Source organism: Dipodomys spectabilis, unplaced genomic scaffold, assembly GCF_019054845.1.
Source record: "Dipodomys spectabilis isolate Male_0828 unplaced genomic scaffold, ASM1905484v1 ptg000002l, whole genome shotgun sequence".
Taxonomy (NCBI): Eukaryota; Metazoa; Chordata; class Mammalia; order Rodentia; family Heteromyidae; genus Dipodomys; species Dipodomys spectabilis.
This window is the reverse complement of record NW_024870679.1, coordinates 16,572,879-16,596,752: the sequence shown is the minus strand read 5'-3', so window position 1 is coordinate 16,596,752 and position 23,874 is coordinate 16,572,879. Positions and strand designations below refer to the sequence as shown.

At 39.2% G+C, this 23,874-nt stretch overlaps 1 protein-coding gene across 4 annotated transcripts in view; it reads left to right on the top strand.

The window, feature by feature from the left end:
• Positions 1-23,874, top strand: part of Btbd8 (BTB domain containing 8) — an 80,993-nt gene that overhangs the window by 10,349 nt on the left and 46,770 nt on the right. For all 4 annotated transcript variants that reach the window (XM_042681756.1, XM_042681764.1, XM_042681746.1 and 1 more), the window contains exons 3-5: positions 1,780-1,976; positions 8,611-8,728; positions 21,509-21,598. In XM_042681756.1, the coding sequence (XP_042537690.1) occupies positions 1,780-1,976; positions 8,611-8,728; positions 21,509-21,598 (405 nt within the window). The remainder of the gene's footprint in view (positions 1-1,779; positions 1,977-8,610; positions 8,729-21,508; positions 21,599-23,874) is intronic.

The window sequence follows — 23,874 nt, the reverse complement described above, 5'->3', positions numbered from 1 at the left end:
TAGATGTTGAGCTTAACAGAAGATCCTGGGAATAAGTCAAAATTTTATGCATTAGAGAAAGAGAGATATTTTATCAATATTATCCTTTATTAGTCATCATAAGAAGTAACAGGGAAGGGGCTGGGAAGGTGGCTCAGTGGTAGAGCGCTTGCCTGGCATGCATGAGGCCCTGAGTTCGATTCCTCAGCTCCATATAAGCAAAAAGTAAAAAGCCGGAAGTGGCGCTGTGGCTCAAGTGGTAGAGCTCTAGGCTTGAGCTGAAGAGCTGAGGGACAGCGCCCAGGCCCAGAGTTCAGGCCCCACAATGGACCCAAAAAAATAAGTAACAGGGAAGAAAAGATTGAATTAGAGGTAGTGTGGGAGAGTAAAGGAAGCCCTGGACTTGGCAGCAAGACAGCGAACTGCCTTCTGCCTCTGCATTATCTTGTTTTATTTTTTTTTCAGCCTCTTTCTTCTTATCTAAAATAAGAAGTTAGAATAACTGGTATTGTGCTTGGTAGCATTTTCACCTTGTACTGTCTTAAGCATTTAATCACATTCTGTTTGTGTATTAGACTAGTTATCTATGTCTATGGTTGCATAAGCTCCTTGAGATTAGGTTGCTTGTCTCATTGATGTCTATACCACAAATGATATTTCATCCATTGGCTTCCACATTGAAAGTACGTGTGTTGGACTTTCCTTTTTCTTTAGCTGATTACCTTGAAATTTGTCTTATGTTAAGACAAAGCATAAAGAGGATGGAAAACAGTGCTTAAAGGGTTTTAGTAAAAATGTTTATAAAATAGATTTTGCATATTTGCTGTATGAAATTCAGTCCTTTGGAAGTCTCTTCATTTTACATTCTTTCTCTTTAAATAATTAGTAAAAATGTAAACTATTGCTACTTTTTGTTGTGTTCTTGATTATAAAATGATTTTTTTGAAATGTTTTATATTCAGTGACCAGTTATAGCTCGAGTGAATGGAAAGTAGTATTTACTTTATGACTTTGTGATTAAAATCCAATGAGGATCATAAAAATCTTTGACTTCCCAAGAAGAAATACACTGTTATTGTTTTGAGAAGGTGTATATGTATGAAAGAGAAAGAAAAGAGGGAGGACTTGGAAATTTTCAATTTAACATCAATAACTGGGAGGTATAAAAATAAACCATCAATCAATAATCCGTCAAGCTACAAAATAGCTTTCTTAGGTGTTATCTATTTTTTCTCCACTATATCCTTTATATTTCTAGGCCTGGAAATAAGTTTAGACTCAGTGCCTCATGCTTGGCAGGCCACTTGACCAATGCCTCAAGCCATTTTTTGCTTTATTTTTTTCTGGTAGGGTCTTTTATTTTCCTTAGGGCTAGCCATATACCTCCCATACAACTGGATGTACGACTGTGCAAAACTGTGGGAGGTTTTTTGTTACTAATTTACTCTTTTTAAGGTCTATTCATATTATCTGTTTCTTCCTTAGTCTTGATGATTTCTTCCTTAGGCTTGATAATTGTGTCTTTCTGGGTTTGTCTAGTTAGCTACTGTTTTAGTATCAATATCCCTTTTTAACATTAAAAATTTTATTGACTGTTTTTAAACTTTTTATTATTTTGAATTGAACTTTCTATAGTCCATACTAAATGGTTTTAAAAAGGTTATGTTTTATGTATGTATACGTATATGTAATTGTATATGTTTTGTATAAAATAGATACAGGTTGTATATGAAAGCAGCACATTGGAGAAATTGACCTTCTATTTAAAAATCACTTATTATTGTATATTTTGTCTTTTAGGATTATATATTCATCAAGCAGAAACATAAAAAACTATGAAGAGGAAATGATTAGAAAAATGATAGTGGAAAGTGATGTGCCTCAAATGAAACTTGACTCTAATTTTCAAAAGTATAAAAATTCATCTGAATGTTCTCTTGAGAAGCATGAAATTCTAGAGGATGTCACTGATAAAGATGACAACTTAATTTCCAATGGTGAGGTATTTTTTGTTGAATTTTTATAAACTTTATAACCATGGAAAAAAATATATCCAGACATAGAGAAAAGAATTCTTAAAAAGCTGCTATACCTTTATTTTATTCTAAGTAGCTATATAAAGCCATTAAATATAAAAAATATAGAGAAAGGAAAATACTAGTGTGGTCCACTCCCATTTTTCCCCAATTGAAAAACTGGAATGGGATTATTATAAATATTATTAATTACTATGAATAAATCTACACATAATTCACAATTCTTTTACCTAAAAGAACTTCTACCTGTTTTTGTATCTATTCTATACCAATAAAGATATCTTAGTCAGTTATAGTCAGCTAAATATAATATGTACATTCTTTAAAATGTATGTATTCCAAAAATGTACTAACAAAAAATTGCTGTTGGGCTGAGAAGGTGGCTCAGTGGTAGAGCGCTTGCCTTGCATGCCTGAGGCCCTGGGTTCGATTCCTTAGCACCACATAAGCAAAAAGAAAAAAGCTGGAAGTGGAGCTGTGGCTCAAGTGGTAGAGTGCTAACCTTGAGCTGAAGAGCTGAGGGATAGCTCCCAGGCCCAGAGTTCAGGCCCCACGACCGGACCCCCCCCCCCAAAAAAAAAAAAAAAAGATAATAACCTAAGCAAAATGGTAGTCTAGTATTACCATATAACTATGTTATATGGTTAAGAAATATACAAATATTTGAAGACAATAATTGAGGACATTGCCCGTGTAATTGTAACTCCTCTGTACAGTATTTTCACAATAAAAAAAAAATTGAGAATACTGCAAAAGACTTTTAAATTTGCTTATAAAAGTAGTTATGACTTGGTAGAAACAGGGATGGATGCACATGCGGGTTTGTGTGTGTGTGTGTGTGTGTGTGTGTGTGTGTGTGTGTGTGTGTGTGTGTGTGTGTGTGTGTGTGTGTGTGTGTTCGTGTGTTCTGACAGGAAACCTGTGTTCTCTGGACCATATATTAGCCATAAACAGGGATGGATGCACATGCGGGTTTGTGTGTGTGTGGTGTGTGTGTGTGTGTGTGTGTGTGTGTGTGTGTGTGTGTGTGTGTGTGTGTGTGTGTGTGTGTGTGTGTGTGTGTGTGTGTGTTCTGACAGGAAACCTGTGTTCTCTGGACCATATATTAGCCATAGATCATCTTAGTACCCGTCTCTACCATCAAACTGCTTATGTTCTGGCAGTGTATCACAGGAGTGGAATATTAGAATTAGGAAACACCAAAATTTTATAGGCTATAATCAGATCTCTGTGACATCTTTTCCAGAAAGGAGCAGGGGAGGAAGAAAGGAGGGAGGGAGGGAGGAAAACACCAACCTTAATTTTGGAACTCCCTGAGAAGCTTTATCTCCAATTATCCACCAGAAAATTGGAAATGGAGCTGTGACTCAAAGTGGTAAAGGGCAGAAAAACTCCATATATAGCAAAACATAAAAATAACTAAATATTCTTAAGGACTTCATTTTCTTTAATCTGCCATTTTAAACTTTGCCATTTTGTTTATTTTTTATGTTTTGGTGGTGCTGGTGTTTGAACTCAAGACTCATGATTGTTAGGCTAGCACTCTGTCACTTGAACCACACTTCCAGCCACACATTTTTTTCTGGTTATTTTGGAGATAGGGTCTCTTGGGTTTTTCTGCTTGGGATGACCTTGAACCATAGTCCTCTAGATCTCCGCTTCCTGAGTAGTTAGGAATATAGACATGAGCCACATGGTGCCTGGCTCAGAACTTTGCCATTTTGCTTAGAATTTAAAACTAAGTAGTTTCCAAACCCTAGTTCTGCCACCCTCCATCTGTGTTGTATAGAAAAACATTAATTACAAGTCTGTTTATGTCATTCATGTCATTCCTCAAGGTGTCCTATAGCCTAAGTTGGTTTTTTTGTTCTTTGGATTTCTTTTTTTTGTACAATTTTTATTGTAAAAATACTTTACAGAGCGGTTACAGTTACATGAGCAAGGTAACGAGTACATTTCCTACTGAGCATTGTTGCCTCCTTCTTTATTTTGTCCCTACCTTCCCTCCCACCTCCACAGCTACCCCTTCTCCCCCATAGCCTAAGTTTAAATCACTTTGCTGCCGCCTCATTCTAAAGCCCCCTCAAACCTCTTTTTTTTTTTTGTCAGTCTTGGGGCCTGAACTCTGGACCTGGGTACTGTCCTTCAGCTCTTTAGCTGAAGGCTAGCACTCTACCACTTGAGCCACAGCGCCCTTTCCAGCTTTTTCTGCTTATGTGGTGCTGAGGAATCGAAACCAGGGCCTCATGCGTGCAAGGCAAGCACTCTACCACTGAGCCAATTTCCCAGCCCCTCAAACCTCTGAAGTTATACTCTTACTGAATTATTTGGTGTTTCCATTCAAGAAATCTGTCTGTTCCCTCTGTGTCATTGCACTTGCTACTTAGTCCTGGAACGCCATTCTAGTGCTCACACTTTTAATTATCTACTCTGTGCTATCATTAAAGATATAAGAATGAATGATGTTCCTTCTGCAAATCACTTGAAGATCTAGTCAGGTGGATAATGTACAACTTGTTAAAAGGCCATAAGTAGGATGCTAAGGGTTCTCGAGAAAGCTACATGGAGAATAGCTTTATAATTGAATCCCAAAGAAAAATCAGGTTAACTATGCAAAAACACTTCAAGAGAGGAGTGTCCCAGGCAAAATAAACATGATTATATGCCTGGAAGCATAGGGAACCAGACATACAGCCTAGAAAATCAGAAATGGTTTGTTGTAGGATTAGGGTACATTAGATGACAGGAATGGAAGCAGTAAGAAGTGAAATGAGTCTAGAAACATAAGCAGAAGCCACATTATGAAGTCTTATAGGAAGTATGACTTTTTCCAGTGCAGGACATTTCTGAGAGAAAAAGTTTTTAATAATAACTTACCCCATCTGTAGATTACTTATACCTAGTACAATTCAAAGGCTATATTAGTTGGTTTTATACTTCATTGTCTAGGGAATACTGACAGGAAAAAATCTAAACATGTTCAATACTGATGCAGCCATCTCAGGCCTACTCAAGAAGTAGCCAAATAGAAGGCAGATATACTACAAAGTATGAGGCAAGGTACATAAAGCTGCCTTGACTTCTTAAGTTCTCTACCTTTGCAGCTTGTTACTATGTTCAGTGACCTGGAAGAACCCTAAATCACTGTTCATGAGTTTTGATAACTCAGACTGTGAATATATAATCAGTGGTAGAGTGCTTCTGTAGCAAGCAAGCACTCTAACATCTAATAAAAACAAAACAAGCTGGGCGCCCATGGTTCATGCCTATAATCCTAGCTGCTCAGGCGGCTGAGAGCTGAGGATCATGGTTCAAAGCCAGCCCCAGCAAGAAAGTCCATCAGACTCTTATCTCCAATAAATGACTCAGAAAACCAGAAGTGGCACTGTGCCTCAAGTGTAGAGCGCTAGCCTTTAGTTGAAGAGCTGAGGGAGAGCGCCAGGCCCAGAGTTCAAGCCCCACAACCAACAATAATAATAATAACAACAAAAACAATTTACATGTTGTTTGGTTTTTAATCTCATTCTCCAGCTCCACCCTGCCCAGAAGTTGGGGTATAGGTTGTCTTTCTAGAGACTTTTCCTGTATTGAAGGTTATCTAGAGGACCCACAATAATTCACTTCACTGGCATAAACATAGGTGTGGTCAGAGGGCTTATTTATGAATGACAAAAGACACTCCTTTGGCCAGGTGCTGGTGGCTCACACCTGTAATCCTAGCTAATCCGGAGACTGAGATCTGAGGATCACGGTTCAGAGCTGAGCCAGCTTGGGCAGGAAAGTCCATGAAGCTCCTTATCTCCAATAAACCACCAGAAAACTGGAAGTGGCACTATCACTCAAGTGGTAGAGCGCTCACCTTGAGCTGAAGAGCTGAGGGACAGCGCTCAGGCCTAGAGTTCAAGCCCCACGACCAACAAAAAAAAAAGAAGACATTCCTTTGACTGCAGGAGTGAAATTCCAAGGATTTTAGGTGCCTATGCAATGAACCTGGGACCAAGACCAAATGTATGTATTAAGCCATATACTCAAATTCAGTAGACTATTTGAATATGTTAATGAGAGGTGTCATACTTTACATATTACAATCTAACCAATTAGTTTTAATTTTTAAATTTCTAATATTTTCATTTCTCCCAATAAATTATATACTTCAGCTGGGTGCTGGTGGCTCACGCCTATAACCCTAGCTACTCAGGAGGCTGATATCCGAGAAGGTTCAAAGCCAGCCCAGGCAGGAAAGTCCATGAGACTCTTTTTTTTTTTTTTTTGTTGGTCGTGGGGCTTGAACTCTGGGCCTGGGCGCTGTCCTTCAGCTCTTCAGCTCAAGGCAAGCGCTCTACCACTTGAGCTACAGCGCCACTTCCGGTTTTCTGGTGGTTTATTGGAGATAGGAGTCTCACGGTCTCTCCTGCCCGGGCTGGCTTTGAACCGCGATCCTCAGATCTCAGCCTCCTGAGTAGCTAGGATTACAGGCGTGAGCCACCAGCGCCTGGCTTCCCTGAGACTCTTATCTCCAGTAAACCACTAGAAAACCAGAAGTGGCTTAAATGGTAGAGCACTTGCTTTGAGCTGAAGAGCTGAGGGATAGCACCCAAGCCCAGACAAGAGTTCAAGCCCCACGACCGACCAAAAAAAATTTATATACTTTAAATCTTCTAGGAATTCTAGAGGAAATAGAATCTCTACCTTCATTCTTCTAATTCTGGTTGAGGTATTATATTTTTCCTTAAATTTTTTATATATGATATATTTATTCAGTCAATAAATACTTTGTATCTACTGTATCAGGCACTGTTGTAGATCTGGGGAATACATCAATGACTAAAATGGATTTCCAGTCCTATTGGACCTTACATTCTGGTTAGAAAAGATAGAGTGGGGTGGAAAAATAAACAATTAACATTGTGAAGAAGTTAGAAGATGGGCACATTTAAAAATATCAGTATGATAGAGGAAGGATTAGGAAGGGTAGTGAGGGAGGGATAATTTTAGATAGGGCTGTCAGACTTGGCTTTATTGAAAAAATAAGTGTTCAAGACAGAAGAAATGTCAGTACAAAGAACCTACAATAAAAGCATACCCGTCATGTTGGTGAAACAAGAAAGAGCTCAATATAGCTCTGAGCAAAGCAGTAGACATTCAAGTCAGAGAGGCAGTGAGCCAGAGTTTCTAGGGCCTTGTAAAACAATGCCAAAATTGCTGATTTTCACTCTAAAAGAAATGGATTAGAACCATAAGAATGCTCTCAAATGAGATAGACCAGGATCTGAATTACATCTAAAAAAGTATCTGGATATTGTTTTGAAATAAATTGTATGGGTCCAGAATGGGATGCCTCTTAGGAAGTTATTGTAGGAATCCAGGTGAGAATTGGTTGTAGCTTGGACTAGATTATAACAGTAGAGATGTTGAGTAGTGATTGGATTCTGGATCTCTTTGGAAGATAGAGGTAATATTGGCATTGTAGTTTATATTCTAGGCTTATAATCTGGTTAGTGGGAGCCTTGTCAAGTGTGCCAAATAAAATTTCTGAACTAGTGTTGTTAAAAGGAAATCTTCAGACAAAGCAAATTTAATGTGAGTTGAATTGAGTTTAATTGAACAAGGAACAATTAATCAGGCAGAATTTAGAACTAGAAAAATCCTAGAGAGCTCTACCCTACAACCTGAGCACTGAATATTTATAGAAATATATAAAGAATGGAAATAGTATGATAGGTTACAGGTAGGTCTTAGCCTTATTTGGACATAGTATGGTCAGTTGTCTGAGTGTGTTAAATTTGTCTGCTTGTGATTAGTTGAGATATGGTTATGTGTTATCAAAAATATATAGTGCTAAGTTATGTTGTGGCATGTTTCTTAGTAAACTAGGTTGTAGTTCACTGTGTAAGAACTCCCAAGTGTGGAGACAGCCTCATGTCAAACTTAATTTAGTAAAAAAGAGAAAGAAGAAAGAGAAAGAGGAAAAGACTAGGAACACACAGTCTCCTTTAAGGGCATGCTCCTTATGCCTTAAGGACCTCCTGCTTGGCTCCTAGGGGTCCATAGCACCTCTAGTATCACTACTCCTGAGACTAAGCCTTTAATGCATGGACAGTCAACATCCAAACTGTAGCATAGGGAAAGGGAAGAAATTAGATATTGGAAAGAATATGAAAATTAGAAAATTTTCTGACTTTCTAATTCATATGTTCATGAAGTAAATTCATTTTGATATATAATTTTGTTTAAATGTGTGTAAAGGTCTATCAATATTTAAATGTTTCAAAGAAAAAATATAGATTATTTAAATTTTTGTTTTATTTTGAATTTACCCTTAAATATTTCACCTAATTGAGATGACTATGTAAAAACTTCTTTGAGGGAGGGAAGGATAGTAGGAAAAAAAACAAACAAGGGAGTACACAATATTCTACAAGAAATGTACTCATTACCTTACTCATGTAACTGTAACCCCTCCGTACAGCATCTTTACAATAAAATAAAAATTTTTAAAAAAGTAACAAAAAACACTTCTTGCTAATATTAGTGAACAAAATTTGGGGGCATTTATAATATAAAACTTTTGAGTCTTTATTTTTCTCTTTTGAAGATAATTATGGCTTGGAACCAGCATCCGAATTAGGAGAAGATTTATTGAAGCTTTATGTGAAACATTATTGTCCAGATATTGATATTTATGTTGATGGGAAACGTTTTAAAGCTCACAGGTAAATAGAGATGTGATTGATCTGTATTGGTTGTGACATTGGAGTATAGAAGAGGTGCTATACTGATTCTTTAGATTTCTCTGATTAGGGAAGAGGTTGGGCAGCAGACTGCTTGCAGGCTCATGCATGCAAATACACACACATGGGCATGTTTCAGGCAGAACAGATCTACTCTCATGCTAGTTCTTGCATAGAGCGTGAACCTAAGATTTCATTACAAGAAAATGTTCAGTTGACTAAAATAAGTTTAAAGGCAATCACAGAAAATGTAAACACAGTTCTAATTTTTTTTTTTTGGTCAGTCATAGGGCTTGAACTCTGGGCCTGGGTACTGTGCCCCAGTTCTTCAGCTCAAGGCACGTGTTCTACCACTTGAGCCACAGCACCACTTCCAGTTTTGTGGTGGTTTATTGGAGATAAGAGTCTCATGGACTTTTCCTGCCCGGGCCAGCTTTGAACTGGGATCCTCAGATCTCAGCCTCCTGAGTAGCTAGTATTACAGGCATGAGCCACCGACACCTGGCCACAGTTCTAAATTTTACAGGCATTATAATATTGAGAATGATTATTTCTTCATGAATGAGATGTACTTTTTCTAAATTTATTTTGGTTCAAATTCTAGGATTTGAGGATATTCTTGAATAGCATTGATTAGGAGGTTTAATGTTTTGTACTTTTTTTTTTGGTCCGGTTGTGGAGCCTGAACTCTGGGCCTGGGCGCTGTCCCTCAGCTCTTTAGCTCAAGGCTAGCGCTCTACCACTTGAGCCACAACACCACTTCCGGTTTTTTTTTCTTTTTTGCTTATGTGGTGCTGAGGAATTGAACCCAGGGCCTCAGGCATGCAAGGCAAGCGCTCTACCACTGAGCCACCTTCCCAGCCCTGTACTTTTTTTTTTTTTAAGTCATTGTTTTGCATTAGAATTGGGTTGCTTAGGTATTCCAGGCTTTTACATTTCAAATTAAAGCCTGCTTCTTATTTTGATCAGGCTTTTTTGAGTGTAATAGCTAAAATCTGCTTCAAGCTGATAAAAGGTATGTTTTTAAAAAATTTTTATAGATTTTTTAAATTTTATTTTTATTAGTATTATAGACATATAAAGGAGATTTCATTGTAATATTTTGCCTTTTTTTTTTCCAATCATGGGCCTTGAACTCTAGGCTTGGGCGCTGTCCCTGAGCTCTTTATTTTTTTTTTTTTTTTTTTTATTTTATTTTATTTTTTTATTGTAAAGCTACTATACAGAGGGTCACAGTTACATGAGTGAGGTTATGAGTACACTTCCTCTTGAACATTGTTACCCCCTCCATTGTTTTCCCCCTACCATCCCCTCCCTCCCTCCCTTCCCCGAGGTTCTTTTTTTTTTTTTTTTTTTTGATTGTGATTAAATGATTACATAATTTCAAAGTCACAAGTTCATTCTAACTTCCCTGGAGCAAATTGTCTACCACAGTCTGTAATATATAACAGTGTTCACATGTTATATACCATATTTGTGATCAGCAGCATGAGGATATTTAGTAGTGATTCAACCAGATGAGCGGGAGTTCTTTGTTTCTTAAGTCCTGTTAGTTTTGTCGTATCACTAACCTTTTGGATTTAGCATCCACTTATGAGGGAGACCATGTACCGTTTGTCTCTTCGTTCTTGGCTTACCTCGCTCAACATGATTCCTTCTAGCTCCATCCATTTCCCTGCAAATGCCATTATTTTGTCATTTCTAATGGCTGCATAATATTCCATTGTGTATAGATACCACAATTTTTGGATCCATTCATCTGTGGTGGGGCACCTAGGTTGTTTCCATATCCTAGCTATTGCGAACAGTGCTGCAATAAACATGGAGGTGCACGTGTCCTTGTATATTGGTTCCTGTTGTTCAGGGTAGATGCCTAGAAGTGGTATGACTGGGTCGTAAGGGAGGTCAATCTTTAGCTTTCTAAGGACCCTCCAGACTGCTTTCCAAAGTGGTTGTATAAGTGTACATTCCCACCAGCAGTGTAATAGGGTTCCTCTTTCTCCACATCCCCTCCAGCATTTGTCGTTGGCTGATTTGTGGATGTGGGACATTCTGACTGGGGTAAGGTGGTATCTCAGGGTTGTCTTTATTTGCATTTCCTTCACCACCAGGGATGATGAACATTTCCTCATGTGTTTCTTTGCCATTTTTATTTCTTCATTTGAGAAGTCCCTCTTTAGTTCCCTTGCCCATTTAGTAATTGGTTTGTTAGGTTTGGGAGGGATTAGTTTCTTGAGTTCCCTGTATATACAGGATGTTAACCCCTTGTCTGATATATTGCTGGTAAATATTTTTTCCCAATTAGTTGGTTGTCTTTCTAGCTTAGTTGCGATAGATTTAGCTGTGCAGAAGCTTTTTATTTTAAGGTAGTCCCATTTGTCGAGTCTCTCTCCAACTTGTTGTGACCCTGGGACTCTGTTCAGGAAGTTCCTTCCTGTGCCTATTAGTTCAAGTGTCTCTCCTACTCTGTCCTGCAGTAGTTTCAGAGATTCAGGTTTAATGTTAAGGTCTTTAATCCATTTTGAGTTGATGTTGGTGCATGGTGATAGGCTGGGGTCCACTTTTAGTTTTCTGCATGTGGCTGCCCAGTTTTCCCAGCACCAGCGGTTGAAGAGGCTGTGTTTCTTCCATTGTATGTCTTTGGCTCCTTTGTCGAATATCAGCTGGCTGTAGGCCTGTGGATTTATATCTGGATCTTCTATTCTGTTCCATTGGTCTTCGGGTCTGTTTTTGTGCCAATACCATGCTGTCTTTGTGATTATAGCTCTGTAGTAGAGTTTGAAGTTCGGCATGGATAGCCCTCCCATATTGTCTTTATCCCCTAGAATTGTTTTGGCTATTCTAGGTCTTTTGTTGTTCCATATAAATTTTTGGACTGTTTTCTGTATTTCAGTGATGTACGTCATTGGGATTTTAATAGGAATTGCATTGAATTTGTATATTAGTTTTGGAAGTATCACCATCTTTACTATATTAAGTCGGCCTATCCAGGAGCATGGGAGGTCTTTCCATTTCCTAGTGTCTTCTGCAATTTCTTTCTTTAACTTTTTATAGTTCTCATTAAATAGTTCTTTTACATCTTTGGTTAGGTTAATTCCTAAATATTTTATTTTTTGGGAGGTTATTGTGAATGGGGTTGCTCCCTTTATTTCCCTCTCTTCCTGTGCGTTATCAGTGTATAGGAAGGCAACTGATTTTTGTGGGTTTATTTTGTATCCTGCTATTTTGCCGAAGTGACTTATGATTTCTAAAAGTTTGGGGATGGAGTTTTTGGGATCGTGGAGGTATAGTATCATGTCGTCTGCAAAAAGGGATAGTTTCACTTCTTCTTTCCCTATGCGGATCCCTTTAATGTCTTTTTCTTGCCTTATTGCCCTGGCTAAGGGTTCTAGGACTATGTTGAAGAGGAGTGGAGACAGTGGGCATCCTTGCCTTGTTCCTGTTTTTAGGAGGATTGGTTGTAGCTTTTCCCCATTAAGTATAATATTGGCTATTGGTCTGTCATAAATGGCTTTTATTGTTTTTAGAAATGTTCCTTCTATTCCTATTTTCTCCAGAGCTTTTAGCATGAATGAATGTTGAATTTTATCAAAGGCCTTTTCTGCATCTGTGGCGATAATCATGTGATTCTTGACCTTGGCTCTGTTGATATGCTGGATTACATTTATTGACTTACGTATGTTAAACCATCCCTGTGTCTCTGGGATGAAGCCTACCTGATCATAGTGTATTATTTTTTTTATGTGTTTCTGGATTCTGTTAGCTAGAATCTTGTTAAGGATCTTTGCATCTGTGTTCATCAAGGAGATTGGCCTGTAATTCTCCTTTTTGGTTGGGTCTTTGCCTGGTTTGGGGATGAGTGTGATATTGGCTTCGTAGAATGAGTTTGGGATAGCTCCCTCCTTCTCTGTTTCTCTGAAGAGCTTGAGGAGTATGGGTATTAGTTCTTCTTTAAAGGTCTTATAGAATTCTGCTGTGAATCCATCTGGTCCTGGGCTTTTTTTTGTTGGAAGACTTTTGATAGCTTCCTGTATCTCATTATAGGATATTGGCTTATTTAATTGGTTAACTTCTTCTTTGCTCAGTTTGGGTAACTTGTATTTCTCTAAAAATGCATCCATTTCCGCCAGATTTTCTTCCTTTAGAGAGTATAGCTTTTGAAAGTAGTCTGTTAGAATTGTTTGGATATCTTGGGTACGTGTTGTGATGTTTCCCGTGGCATCCCTAATCCTATTAATATGGGTTTCCTCTCTTCTTTTTTTAATTAATCTTGCCAACGGGCCATCAATTTTGTTTATTTTTTCAAAGAACCAGCTTTTTGTTTGGTTTATTTTGGTTATGGTTTTCTGATTTTCTAATTGGTTAATCTCTGCTCTCAATTTGGTTATCTGGCTTCGTCTAGTAGCTTTAGGTCCCATTTTTTCTTGTTTTTCTAGCTGTTTTAGTTGCAACATGAGATTATTTACTTGGTCTGTCTCCATTCTCTTGATGTGGGCACTGAGGGCAATAAATTTGCCCCTCAGGACTGCTTTTGCTGTGTCCCACAAGTTTCTTTGTGAGGTGTTTTCATTTTCATTGAGTTCTAGGAAATGCTTTATTTCTTCTCTGATCTCTTCTGTTACCCAGGCCTTGTTAAGGAGTGTGCTGTTCAATTTCCATGTATTAGAGAAATTTCTGCGGTATGCTTTGTTATTCAGAGCTAGCTTGATTCCACTGTGGTCAGATAGGATACAGGGGATTATGTCGATCCCTTTGTATTTGCTTAAGTTCCTTGAATGAACTATGATATGGTCTATTTTGGAGAAAGTTCCATGAGCTGCTGAGAAGAATGTGTACTGTGTTGTTTTAGGGTGAAATACTCGGTAGATGTCAGTTAATTCCGCTTGAAGTATGGCCTCACTTGATTCGGTAGCTTCTTTGCCAATCCTCTGGTTGGTAGACCTGTCCTTTGGTGAGAGTGGCGTGTTAAAGTCTCCTAGTTTTATCGTATTGGGATCTATTTTATTCTGTAAGTTTGAGAGCATTTGTTTAACATATCTGGGTGCACCAATATTTGGGGCATATAAGTTGATGATGGTTATATCCTCCTCTTGGATTGTTCCCTTTATTAATATGTAGTGTCCGTCCTTGTCTTTCTGTACTGATTTTAATGAAAAGTTTATTTTGTCAGATATCAGGATAGCTACACCTGCTTTCTTATTGGGGGCATTTGATTGGTAGATCCTTTTCCACCCCTTCACTCTGAGTTTGTTTGTATGTTTGGCTGAGAGGTGGGTCTCCTGAAGGCAACAGATGGATGGGTCTTGTTTTCTGATCCAGTCCTCAGTTCGTTTTCTTTTAATTGGCGAATTCAGCCCATTTATATTAAGAGAAAGTATAGAGAGATGCATTGTTGTCCCTGCCATTCCGTTTTCCTAAGTTTTTCTTCTTTCCTTTCCTCCTGTGCTTGCTCAGTTAGACTTTGAGTAATGCCTGTTTGGGGCAGGTCCCAGTTCCTGGTTGCTTTCTTCAGGTTGTGTCCCCCCTCTTAGAATTCTTTGTAATGCTGGCTTAATGTTTATGTATTCATTTAGTTTTTCTTTGCTATTAAAAGTTTTCAGTTCTCCATCGAATGTGAATGCTAGCTTTGCCGGGTATATCAGTCTGGGTTGGCAGTTATTGGCTCTCAGGGCTCGTATGGTGCTTTCCCAGGCTTTTCTTGCATTCATTGTTTGTGTGGAGAGATCTGCAGTGATTCTAATTTTTTTCCCGTTGTAGTATAGCTCCTTCTTCATTTTTGCTGCATGCAGGATTGTTTCCTTATTATTCAGATCCATCATTGTTACTATTATGTGCCTAGAAGTGTTTCTCCTGGGATCTTGCTTGTTGGGTGTTCGATAAGCTTTTGTGATGTAGTTAAGATGGTCGTTTTTGAGGTGGGGAAAATTTTCATTGACTATCTTGTTAAATAGGTGTTGCATTCCCTTGCTCTGGAATTCCTCACCTTCGTCCACTCCGATTATGCGAAGGTTAAATTTTTTAGCATTATCTGCTTGCTCTTGAATTTCCCTTTGGTTTAATTTGAGTGATTTTTCCATATCTGTCACTTTTTGGTCCAGTTGGTGTATTCTGTCTTCTGTATCTGACACTCTACCTTCCATTTCATTCACTCTGTTGACCGTGGCTTCTATTGTGGTTTGCATGGTGGAAATGGATCCCTTTATGGATTCAATGTTGGTTCTCAGAGTACTGATCTCACCTCTCAATGAGGTGATATCAGTATGCATTACCTCTAATTTGGCGTTTATCTCACTTCTTACTGAGGTTTGTGCAGCTTCTATTTTTGCATCCAATTTTTGTTTGATATCCTGTATATCTTTTGATAGTTCATCCTTGTGCTCTTTCAATTTCTGATCCATTTCTCGCTTTATTTCTTGAGTCATTGCCTCCAGCAACCCTTGGATGTAGTTTTTGTCTTCCATTCCTGCTTTGCTCCCACTGGGGCTCTCCCCTGCGTGGCTGCTGGCTTTTGAGGTGAGCTTGCTGTCCTGGGTAGTGGTAAACCTTGTGATTTTTCTCTGTGATTTTCGCATGGGGGTTCAGGAGACTGCTCTTCAATCTTGTTTTGGTGTGTCTGTCTTTGCTTGGTTGCTGATTCTCTATTGGTAGAGAGAGTCTGTGTCTGATCTGGATTCTGTTGGGAGCCTATTTCCAGCTGCTATTCACTTAGGATTCTCAGCTCTCTGCTGTAGCAATTCCCGCCTTTGGAAGGGTTGAGCAGCCTAGACTGCTTGTGTTTGCTCCTGCGGGTGCTCTTGGGAAGATCAGATGCTCTGGATGCACTCTCCCAAATACTGGAGTCTGCTATGGGCTCCTGATGTGTTTTTGTTTGTTTGTTTTGGGCTGGTTGTGGGCTTGAACTCTAGGTTTGGGTGCTGTCCCTCAGCTCTTCAGCTCAGGGCTGGCACCCTACCATTTGAGCCACAGCCCCACTTCTGACCCTTTTTGCTTTGTTCAGGCGCCGGTCCCCTGGCCTGGTTCCGGCCCCAGCCTGGAGCGCGCTCGTTAGGCCTGTGCTAATGTGTATACCACCTTGGTTATGCAGCCTGGAGGACACAGTTCAAATTTCTTCTACTGTTGTTAGTCTTGACCCAGGGGCACTGTTCCTGGCTTGAGCATTTAAGCTCCCTTCCCGGGGCGCTCTTGCTCTGGCCTGGCCAGCAGAGTGTGCTCCACCGGCTGGTGGGGCTCTCGAACAGTTCCCAGTTTTAGTGGGTCCTGTGGTCCGGGTGTTGGGGTAGGGAGTCTAGGTCAGGGTCTGGGGATTCCCTCCAGCTCTGGTCTCCCTTGATGGATTCCCTGTCCCCTGATGGGTACTCACCCTGTAGGTCGTCAGTTGTTGTTGCAGTCCGTCAGTTGTTGTTGCAGTCCGAGTTCAGTTGGGGTGGTTGCGGGCTGGGTTGGGCGGCCCCCCGCCGGGTCGTTGCGATCGCGATTGGGCGGGTGGTCTGCGGACAGGTCCCTTTGTGGCGCTGCTGGTGCCGGGCGGCTTTGGCGGGATGGAGCCTCTCCGCTCCGGTGGAGAGTGATGGGTGGGGTGGGATCCTCCTGGAGACTCCCGGCTGGTAGGTTTCTCTGTTCCTGGCGATCCGCTGTTCTGCAATCCGGTACCTGGTGATCTGCAAGCAGCCCCCTGTGTCTCTGTGGCTCCGGCAGCCCCCGCCGGGCCGGCTGGCCGGCAGCTTGGCGCACTGCCGCGCGGCCAGTAAAGGTTGGGGGAGGGGTCTTCGCTCTTCTCTGTTCTGAAATTCTTCTTTTCCTCTCTTTCTTTTTTTGTTATTTTCCACCTCTGGTTTTTCTCTGAGTGTTCGTCTTTTTGTTGTTGTCGGTCTCTTGGGGAGATTAAAGGTTGGAACTCGAACTCTCTTTTTGGTTGGAGAGAGCTGTGGCGTTTCCCTACTGCCCCGTCGCCATCTTGAGAACTCCAAAGTCTAGTTTTTAATCCTGCTCTCTTAATTGGTAGGGTCAAGTAAGGAGCTACAGTTTCTCAGCAGAAGTGATATGGGGTTAGTGGCCCTGAGCTCTTTAAATCAAGGCTCTACCACTTGAGCCATAGTGCCACTTCTGGACTTTTCTGTTTTATGTAGTGCTGAGGAATCCAACCCAGGGCTTCATGCATGCCAGTCAAGCACTCTACCACTGAGCCACCTTCCCAGATCATTGTAATATTTTGACACATGTATACGATGTATCCCTATCAACCATATCCCCTCTATCATTCCCTTGATTTCACTCCTCCCTTCTTAAAACAATTTCAAAAGTTTCCTTGTTCTCATTCCAGACATGCAAATAAACTACTTGGACTATATTTATCCTCATTTACCATTTTGGTTAGCTCTCCTCCTCTTGCTGGTATCTATCCCTGGAGGGAATTTTGTGTGTATATGCCAGTGCTGGGACTTGAACTCATGGCCTGGGCACTGTTCCTGAGCTTTTATTCTCAAAGCTAGTGCTCTACCACCTGAGTTACAGCTCCACTTTTGGCTTTTTTGTGATTAATTGGAGATAAGAATCTCACAGACATTCCTGCTGAGGCTGGCTTTAAACCAAAATCCTCAGTTCTCAGCCTTTTGAGTAGCTAGGATTACAGAGGTGAACTGGTAGCACTCAGCTGTAGGAAAATTTTTATTTAATAAAGTGTTTAAGAAGTACAAGCAAGGTGCAGGTGGCTCACGCCTATAATCCTACTTACTTAGAAGGTTGAGATCTGAGGATCGTGGTTCATAGTCAGCCCAGGAACAAAAGTCCATGATACTCTTATCTCCAATAAACCACTAGAAAACCAGGAAGAAAAGTCCATGATACTCTTATCTCCAATAAACCACTAGAAAACCGGAAGTGGTGCTGTGGCTCAAGTGGTAGAGCACTCACCTTGAGCTAAAGAGCTGAGGGACAGCGCCCAGGCCCAGAGTTCAAGCCCCATGACCGACAAAAGAAAAAGAAAAAGAAATACAGATCGTCTGTTGGAACTCAAAGGAAAAAAGTACAGCTGAGCCTCACTATAGACTAAAATCAGAACCAGAAATCTGAGGAACAGAGAGTTCTTTCTAATGTTTATTTTTATTTTTTGGGGGGGAGGGGGTTCCGGTCATGGGGCCTGAACTCTGGGCCTGGGCGCTGTCCCTCAGCTCTTGAGCTCAAGACTACCACTCTACCACTTGAGCCACAGCGCCACTTCCGGCTTTTTTCTTTTTGCTTATGTGGTGCTGAGAAATCAAACCCAGGTCCTCATGCATGCAAGGCAAGCGCTCTACCACTGAGCCACCTTCCCAGCCCCTCTTCTGTTTATTTTGAATATGAATGCTGACAATTTATTCTGGAATTCCTGAGCCAGACTTTTCACTGGCAAGAAGCAGTTTTCTAAGCTCAAGGGTTCATAGCCCTTAATAAGTTAGCACAATTTACAAATTCCAAGAATCTTCCAAGCTTAGAAATAGTACTAGTTTTGCCAATTACTTAACAGCAGTACATTGATGAACTCTAGAATTGCTAGTTTGAACCAAACTACTATTCAAAAATTGAAGTTTCTACTCTGGGAATATATATTTTAGAAATGTTTATACATACATATATATCTCATTTGTGTGTGTGCAGGTGTGTGTGTGTGTATGTATGTATGTATGTATAGTTTTTTCAAGAAAGATGAGGCTCCAGTCAGTGAACCTATAGAGAGAAGATAGATGGACAGACAGACAGACAGACAGAGAGTATTGATGTTTGAACTCAGGGCATCATGCTTGCTAGTCAGGAAGTCTACCATTTGAGCCCCTCTGCAAGCTTGACTCCATATTATTTTCACAAGTTTGCCAAATAGTGAAAGAATTGACAGTAAAAGCATGTGTATTTGTGTGTATGCACATTCAAGTATGTGTTGGGCACTCTTGGGATCAAATGGTGGGCCTCATGCATGTTAGGCAAGTGCTGTACCACTGAACTATGTCTCTAGCCCTGCATATTTTTTCAGGATAGGACAAAGTGATTATGATATGTAGAAGTTACTCTAAAAATCCTGACAATCCTGATTTTTTAAATTAATCAAGCACCTATACTATTTAGTCCTAATTGTGTTGTGTAATAGAGCATCCATTATACTCAAACTTTCTATGAAAGCTCTAGTTGATGTATGTTACAAAATTCCCAAGAGACACTTAATTTTCCTTTTATAATGTTCTCTAAAATATTTGCCCCAAATGGACAGCTTCCAAAGTTTGTATTCACTACTCTCTGTTTGATCTTTATTCATTTATGTGGGACTGAACCAAGATCTGTTTGCTCCCATACCTCCACCCCTTGTAACAAGAGTACTTAAAATCAGTCCCAGTTAAAAACTCCTACAGGATCCTGTCTGAGTAATTCAGGCCATTATTCTGCCTGGAATAGGTGAATCTAGTTCAGCTAATGCTTGGAAGTATTGAGTGGCAATGTACTAAAGCAATAGCAAGGAGGAAATTAGGGCATCTTGATAGAGCCAGAAGCAGCATTGTCAGTTGAAATTAAATTTAATCAAAAGGATAAAATAGTTTCTGGCATGTTGGAAAATCAAAAAAATTGAGCAAACATTTCTAATGCACCATGCCATCTATAACATTTTTTTTTAACCTGAGGCACATTTCTTATATAGGAATATTTTCTAAGTTTCTATTTTAAGGTCAGAATAATCACTTAAGCCTCAGATGCTTTTTCTCTTACTCAGTTGGAAATAGCTAATGTTTCATGTTAGGTCAGGTCTTTTGAGAAGCAGTGATAGCATAGGCTTGCAAGAATTTTATTAGAGTGAATGCATGAAGACCATGAAGAAGTCAGAGAAAACTGGGAGCTTTAGACACAATGCTGAATTGAGGCTGGGTGAAGGAGAGAGAAGTTCCACTAAGTATCACCCATCAGATAAAACCTGTCTTCCTCAGTTAGATGCGCCTGCTAGGCTCAGACAGACATCCACAGGAAATAGCTTAAGGACAGTGGTCTTGGGGATTGCTGTGCTTTAGAACCTAGTGCTAGCTGGATCCACAGATCATTTATGCAATCAGTGATCTTCAGAATGCATTATTCTGGTTTTCACATTTTTAAATCATGACATACCATATATTTATATCTTTATCACAGGTATAGTATACAGACAAGATATTTAGGTGGAAGGATAGTTGCTGCTCTTGTTTTTAAGACAAGGTCTTGCTATGCAGCCCAGGCTGGCCTTGAACTTTAGATATCCCTGACTTAGCCTCCCTAGTGTGGGATTATGCATATGTACCACCATGCCTGGCTTATCTTTTTAAAAATTTTAAATTCAGTATTCACTTTCTTTTATAGTAATATAATGATTAATTATTTGGGTATGTCTACTATTCTATTTTCATTTCTTCTTTGTTCTGTTTTGTCCTTTTCCTGTCATTTTTGAGTAATTGAGATTTGAGTTGTGTTAATTTGCAGTGTATTTTAATTTTTGACTCATTAGCTAGTGTGTGTGCTTTTACTTCTAGATCTGGCAGTCACCTCAATGGAAGAAGTTTGTTCAAATGCTTGAGTTTCCTCATGTGTCTTTTGTAACTTCTCTAACCACCATGGCATTGTTCTGATACCTTCAAATCATGCTTTCTTTTAATTTTGAATATATATGTATAAATATGTACCCCTAAACATGATATAATTCACATATTTATTTATATATAATCAAATATACATATGTATATTTACAGAGATGCACATATGAACTATTTGATATATAGATGTATATTTAGGTTTTACATATAGATATGTTTATGTAGATGTATGTGGGTATGAGAAGGTATGTATATAAATAAGCATTGCCAAAAGTACTTCCCTTATGCCTGTCCTCCATTCTCCCATCCTCCACTAGAATAATGCCTCACAGAATGGAAGTCGGTAGATATTTGTTGAGCTAAAACAATAGATATCATTTCAAAAGAAGATATCTCTTCAGTCATTTTCTGAAATTGAAAATACAGACTTTCTTCAGCATAACTAGAAGAACTGGAACTCAGAACCATTATACTTGTTTCTCTTTTATAAAACTTTAACTGGCAAAATAGTAATTTTAGGTTTTTTTATTGATGGTTTATTTCTATTTGTAAGTTATTTGTTATTTATCTTAGTGAAGGAAAAGTTATGTTACCATTAAAATTGAAGAAATTTCAGCCAGGTGCCAATGGCTCACAACTGTAATCCTAGCTACTCAGGAAGATCACAGTTTAGAGCCAGCCCAGGCTGGAAAGTATAAGAGTCTTATCTCCAATTAACCAGCAAAAATCCAGAAGTGGAGTTATGGCTCAAATGATAGAGTATTAGCCTTGAGCAGAATAGCTCAGGGACAGTTCCCAGGCCCTGAGGTAGAGCCCTAGGACCAGCCCAAAAATTTTAAAAAATTAGACATTTCAAGAGGGAAAAGTGATAATATGGGCCTTATTGTTTCATTTTATTTTTATTAACTTTCTGAGACAGGATCTTGTAATATGCCCAAACTGGCCTCAAACTCATGAACCTCATGTTCTAGCTTTCCATGAAATACCAAGCCCAATTTTGGAGTTAATATTTTAAATAAAATACTTAGGATTATTACAACAAAAATCATTTATATAGATATATTTATATCTACCAGTGACTATAAACAAGACAAATAGATGGTATGTCTTAAGAGATTATAAGAAGCTATATAAAAGTTTACACAATATCTAATGATTTACCTGTGTTCTTCCCCTCTCCCTCTAGGGCCATTTTAAGTGCCAGATCCAGTTACTTTGCTGCAATGCTGAGTGGCTGCTGGGCAGAAAGCTCCCAAGAGTATATTACTCTTCAAGGGTAAGCAAAATTTTCACACGGCAAATTGACTGCAAGTTATTACAAATAATACTTCATACGAAGCACTTTTTATGAATCTGATTTCCCCATACATTGAAATAATTCTTGTTTAGTAGAACTCAACAGAGTATATTTTCTGAAACGTGATAGTAAAAGCATTTAGTAATAGAGATAGGCTCAAGCAAAACCAACTGGCTTAAACAACAAATCAAGTTTCTTGGAGTTTTAGGGACTGAAAGTCCAAAATCAAGGCATCAGTAAAGTTGGTGGCGGGTAAGAGTTCTGAGCTGTAACCCTTTGGTTTATGGATTGCAGACGGCTACCTTCTTGCTGTGTGTTTATGTGGCTTTTCCTGTGTGTGTACTCTGAGAGAGAACTCTTATGATTACTTACAAGAGCATTAGTCCTATATAATCTAGGCTTCATCTTTATGACCAAATTTCAACTTAATTTCTTTGTAGAGGACCCTATCTCCAACTATACCAGGGGTTAGGGTTTTAACAAATGATTTAAAGAAGGACACACTCAGTCCACAAAAAGTAGTTTCTGATTATGGAAATTTAAATGTGAAGATAAAGTAAAAGTAAAAGGAGTGCATAGATGGATCTATTGGTAAAATTTAAACTTGACTGTTGAAACAACTTAAAAGATGTATGCATCATACTATCTTCCTTTTTGATGAATTTTAAATATCCACTAAACTTAGGAAAAGTAGTGATGACGGTTGAGTCTCTTAAGTGTAACAATCCTAAGGATTGTCATTTTTGTGTAATTTTATTAAACTTATCTGTGGTCTGGGTTTCATGTATTTTTGACATTTTTAAGTGGTTGTTGGGGTTTGAACTAAGGACCTTATACTTTCCTGGCAAATACTCTACCATTTAACCCACACCTCAACCCTTTATACTTTAATCACATTTCAGATACGTCCTTACTTTTTGTTATTGTTCTGGCTTGCCTTGAACTGCCATCTTCCTACCTATCCCTTCCTTATAGCTTAGATTGTTCACCATACCAGCTTGACATCTTAGAATTTAAAAACAAAATACAAAAAACCATTTCAGCTAGGAACCATTGGTTTACACCTGTAATCCTAACTACTCAGGTGTTTGAAATACTGAGGATCTTGGTTTGAAGCCAGCCAGGGCTTTTATCTCCAGTTAAGCACCAAAAAGGCCAGAAGTGGAGCTGTGGCTCAAATTGCAGAGCATTAACCTTGAGCCACAGTGCCACTTCTGTTTTTTTGAGTGGTTAATTGGAGATGAGTCTCATGGGGACTTTCTGCCCAGGCTGCCTTCAAACCATGATCCTTAGATCTCAGGCCTCCTGAGTAGTTAGGATAATAGGTGTGAGCCACCAGCACTCAGCTGGATACAAAATTTATCCTCATCATTTATCTCTGGTATCATCACACAATATTATGATATATTTTTCCTTTCCCTATTGTATCACATACCAAATTGAGTATCTCAAATTGTCACTGAAGGGACTGGGAAGGTGGCTTAGTGGTTGAGTGTTTGTCTTACATGCATGAGGCCCTGGGTTCTATTCCTCAGCACCATTTAAGCAGAAAAAGCTGGAAGTGGTGCTGTGGCTCAAGTGGTAGATCGCTAGCCTTGGGCTGAAGAGCTGAGGGACAGCACCCAGGCCCAGGGCTCAGGCCCCACGACTGACAAAAAAAAAACAAAAAACTCATCACTGAAAATTTTATTAGTACCATGGGATATAAAGTTGTTGGAAAGCTAAAGGAGATTGAGAAATTGAACTTTTTCAAAAACTCACATCTTTTAGGAATATTTAAATAGCAGCAGAGTAATCTATAAAATAAATTCTGTTTTCCGATTAACTTACTTACAAACTTAGATAGATGTTCCTATGAGGAGAGTAAGTAGTCTGATAGATTGTGAACTTTGGGGTCCTTGTGCTCTATATGTAACCCTAACTTGTTATATGACTCCAGGGACATTCCTTAAGTTTCCTGAGCTTCCTGGGATGTTGAAAGTATTGAAAGAGATACAGTAATGGAAGGATCTGGCCTAGTGCTTGGCATATTATATGTAGTTCTCATTAACATTTGTCTTTCCCTTTTTTCTCTAAATTAGATCATTCTCATTTTCTAGAGAAAAACAAACAAAACACAATTTATATGAGGACCATTTCCCAGTACCAGGAAATCAGTGCCTGCTTTGCATGGTAGCAGCTTCTTTGGGAACTGTGCAGCTAGCTGTCACATGTCTGCAGGATGGTTTTGTACAAATAGATTAGAATGAAATCTT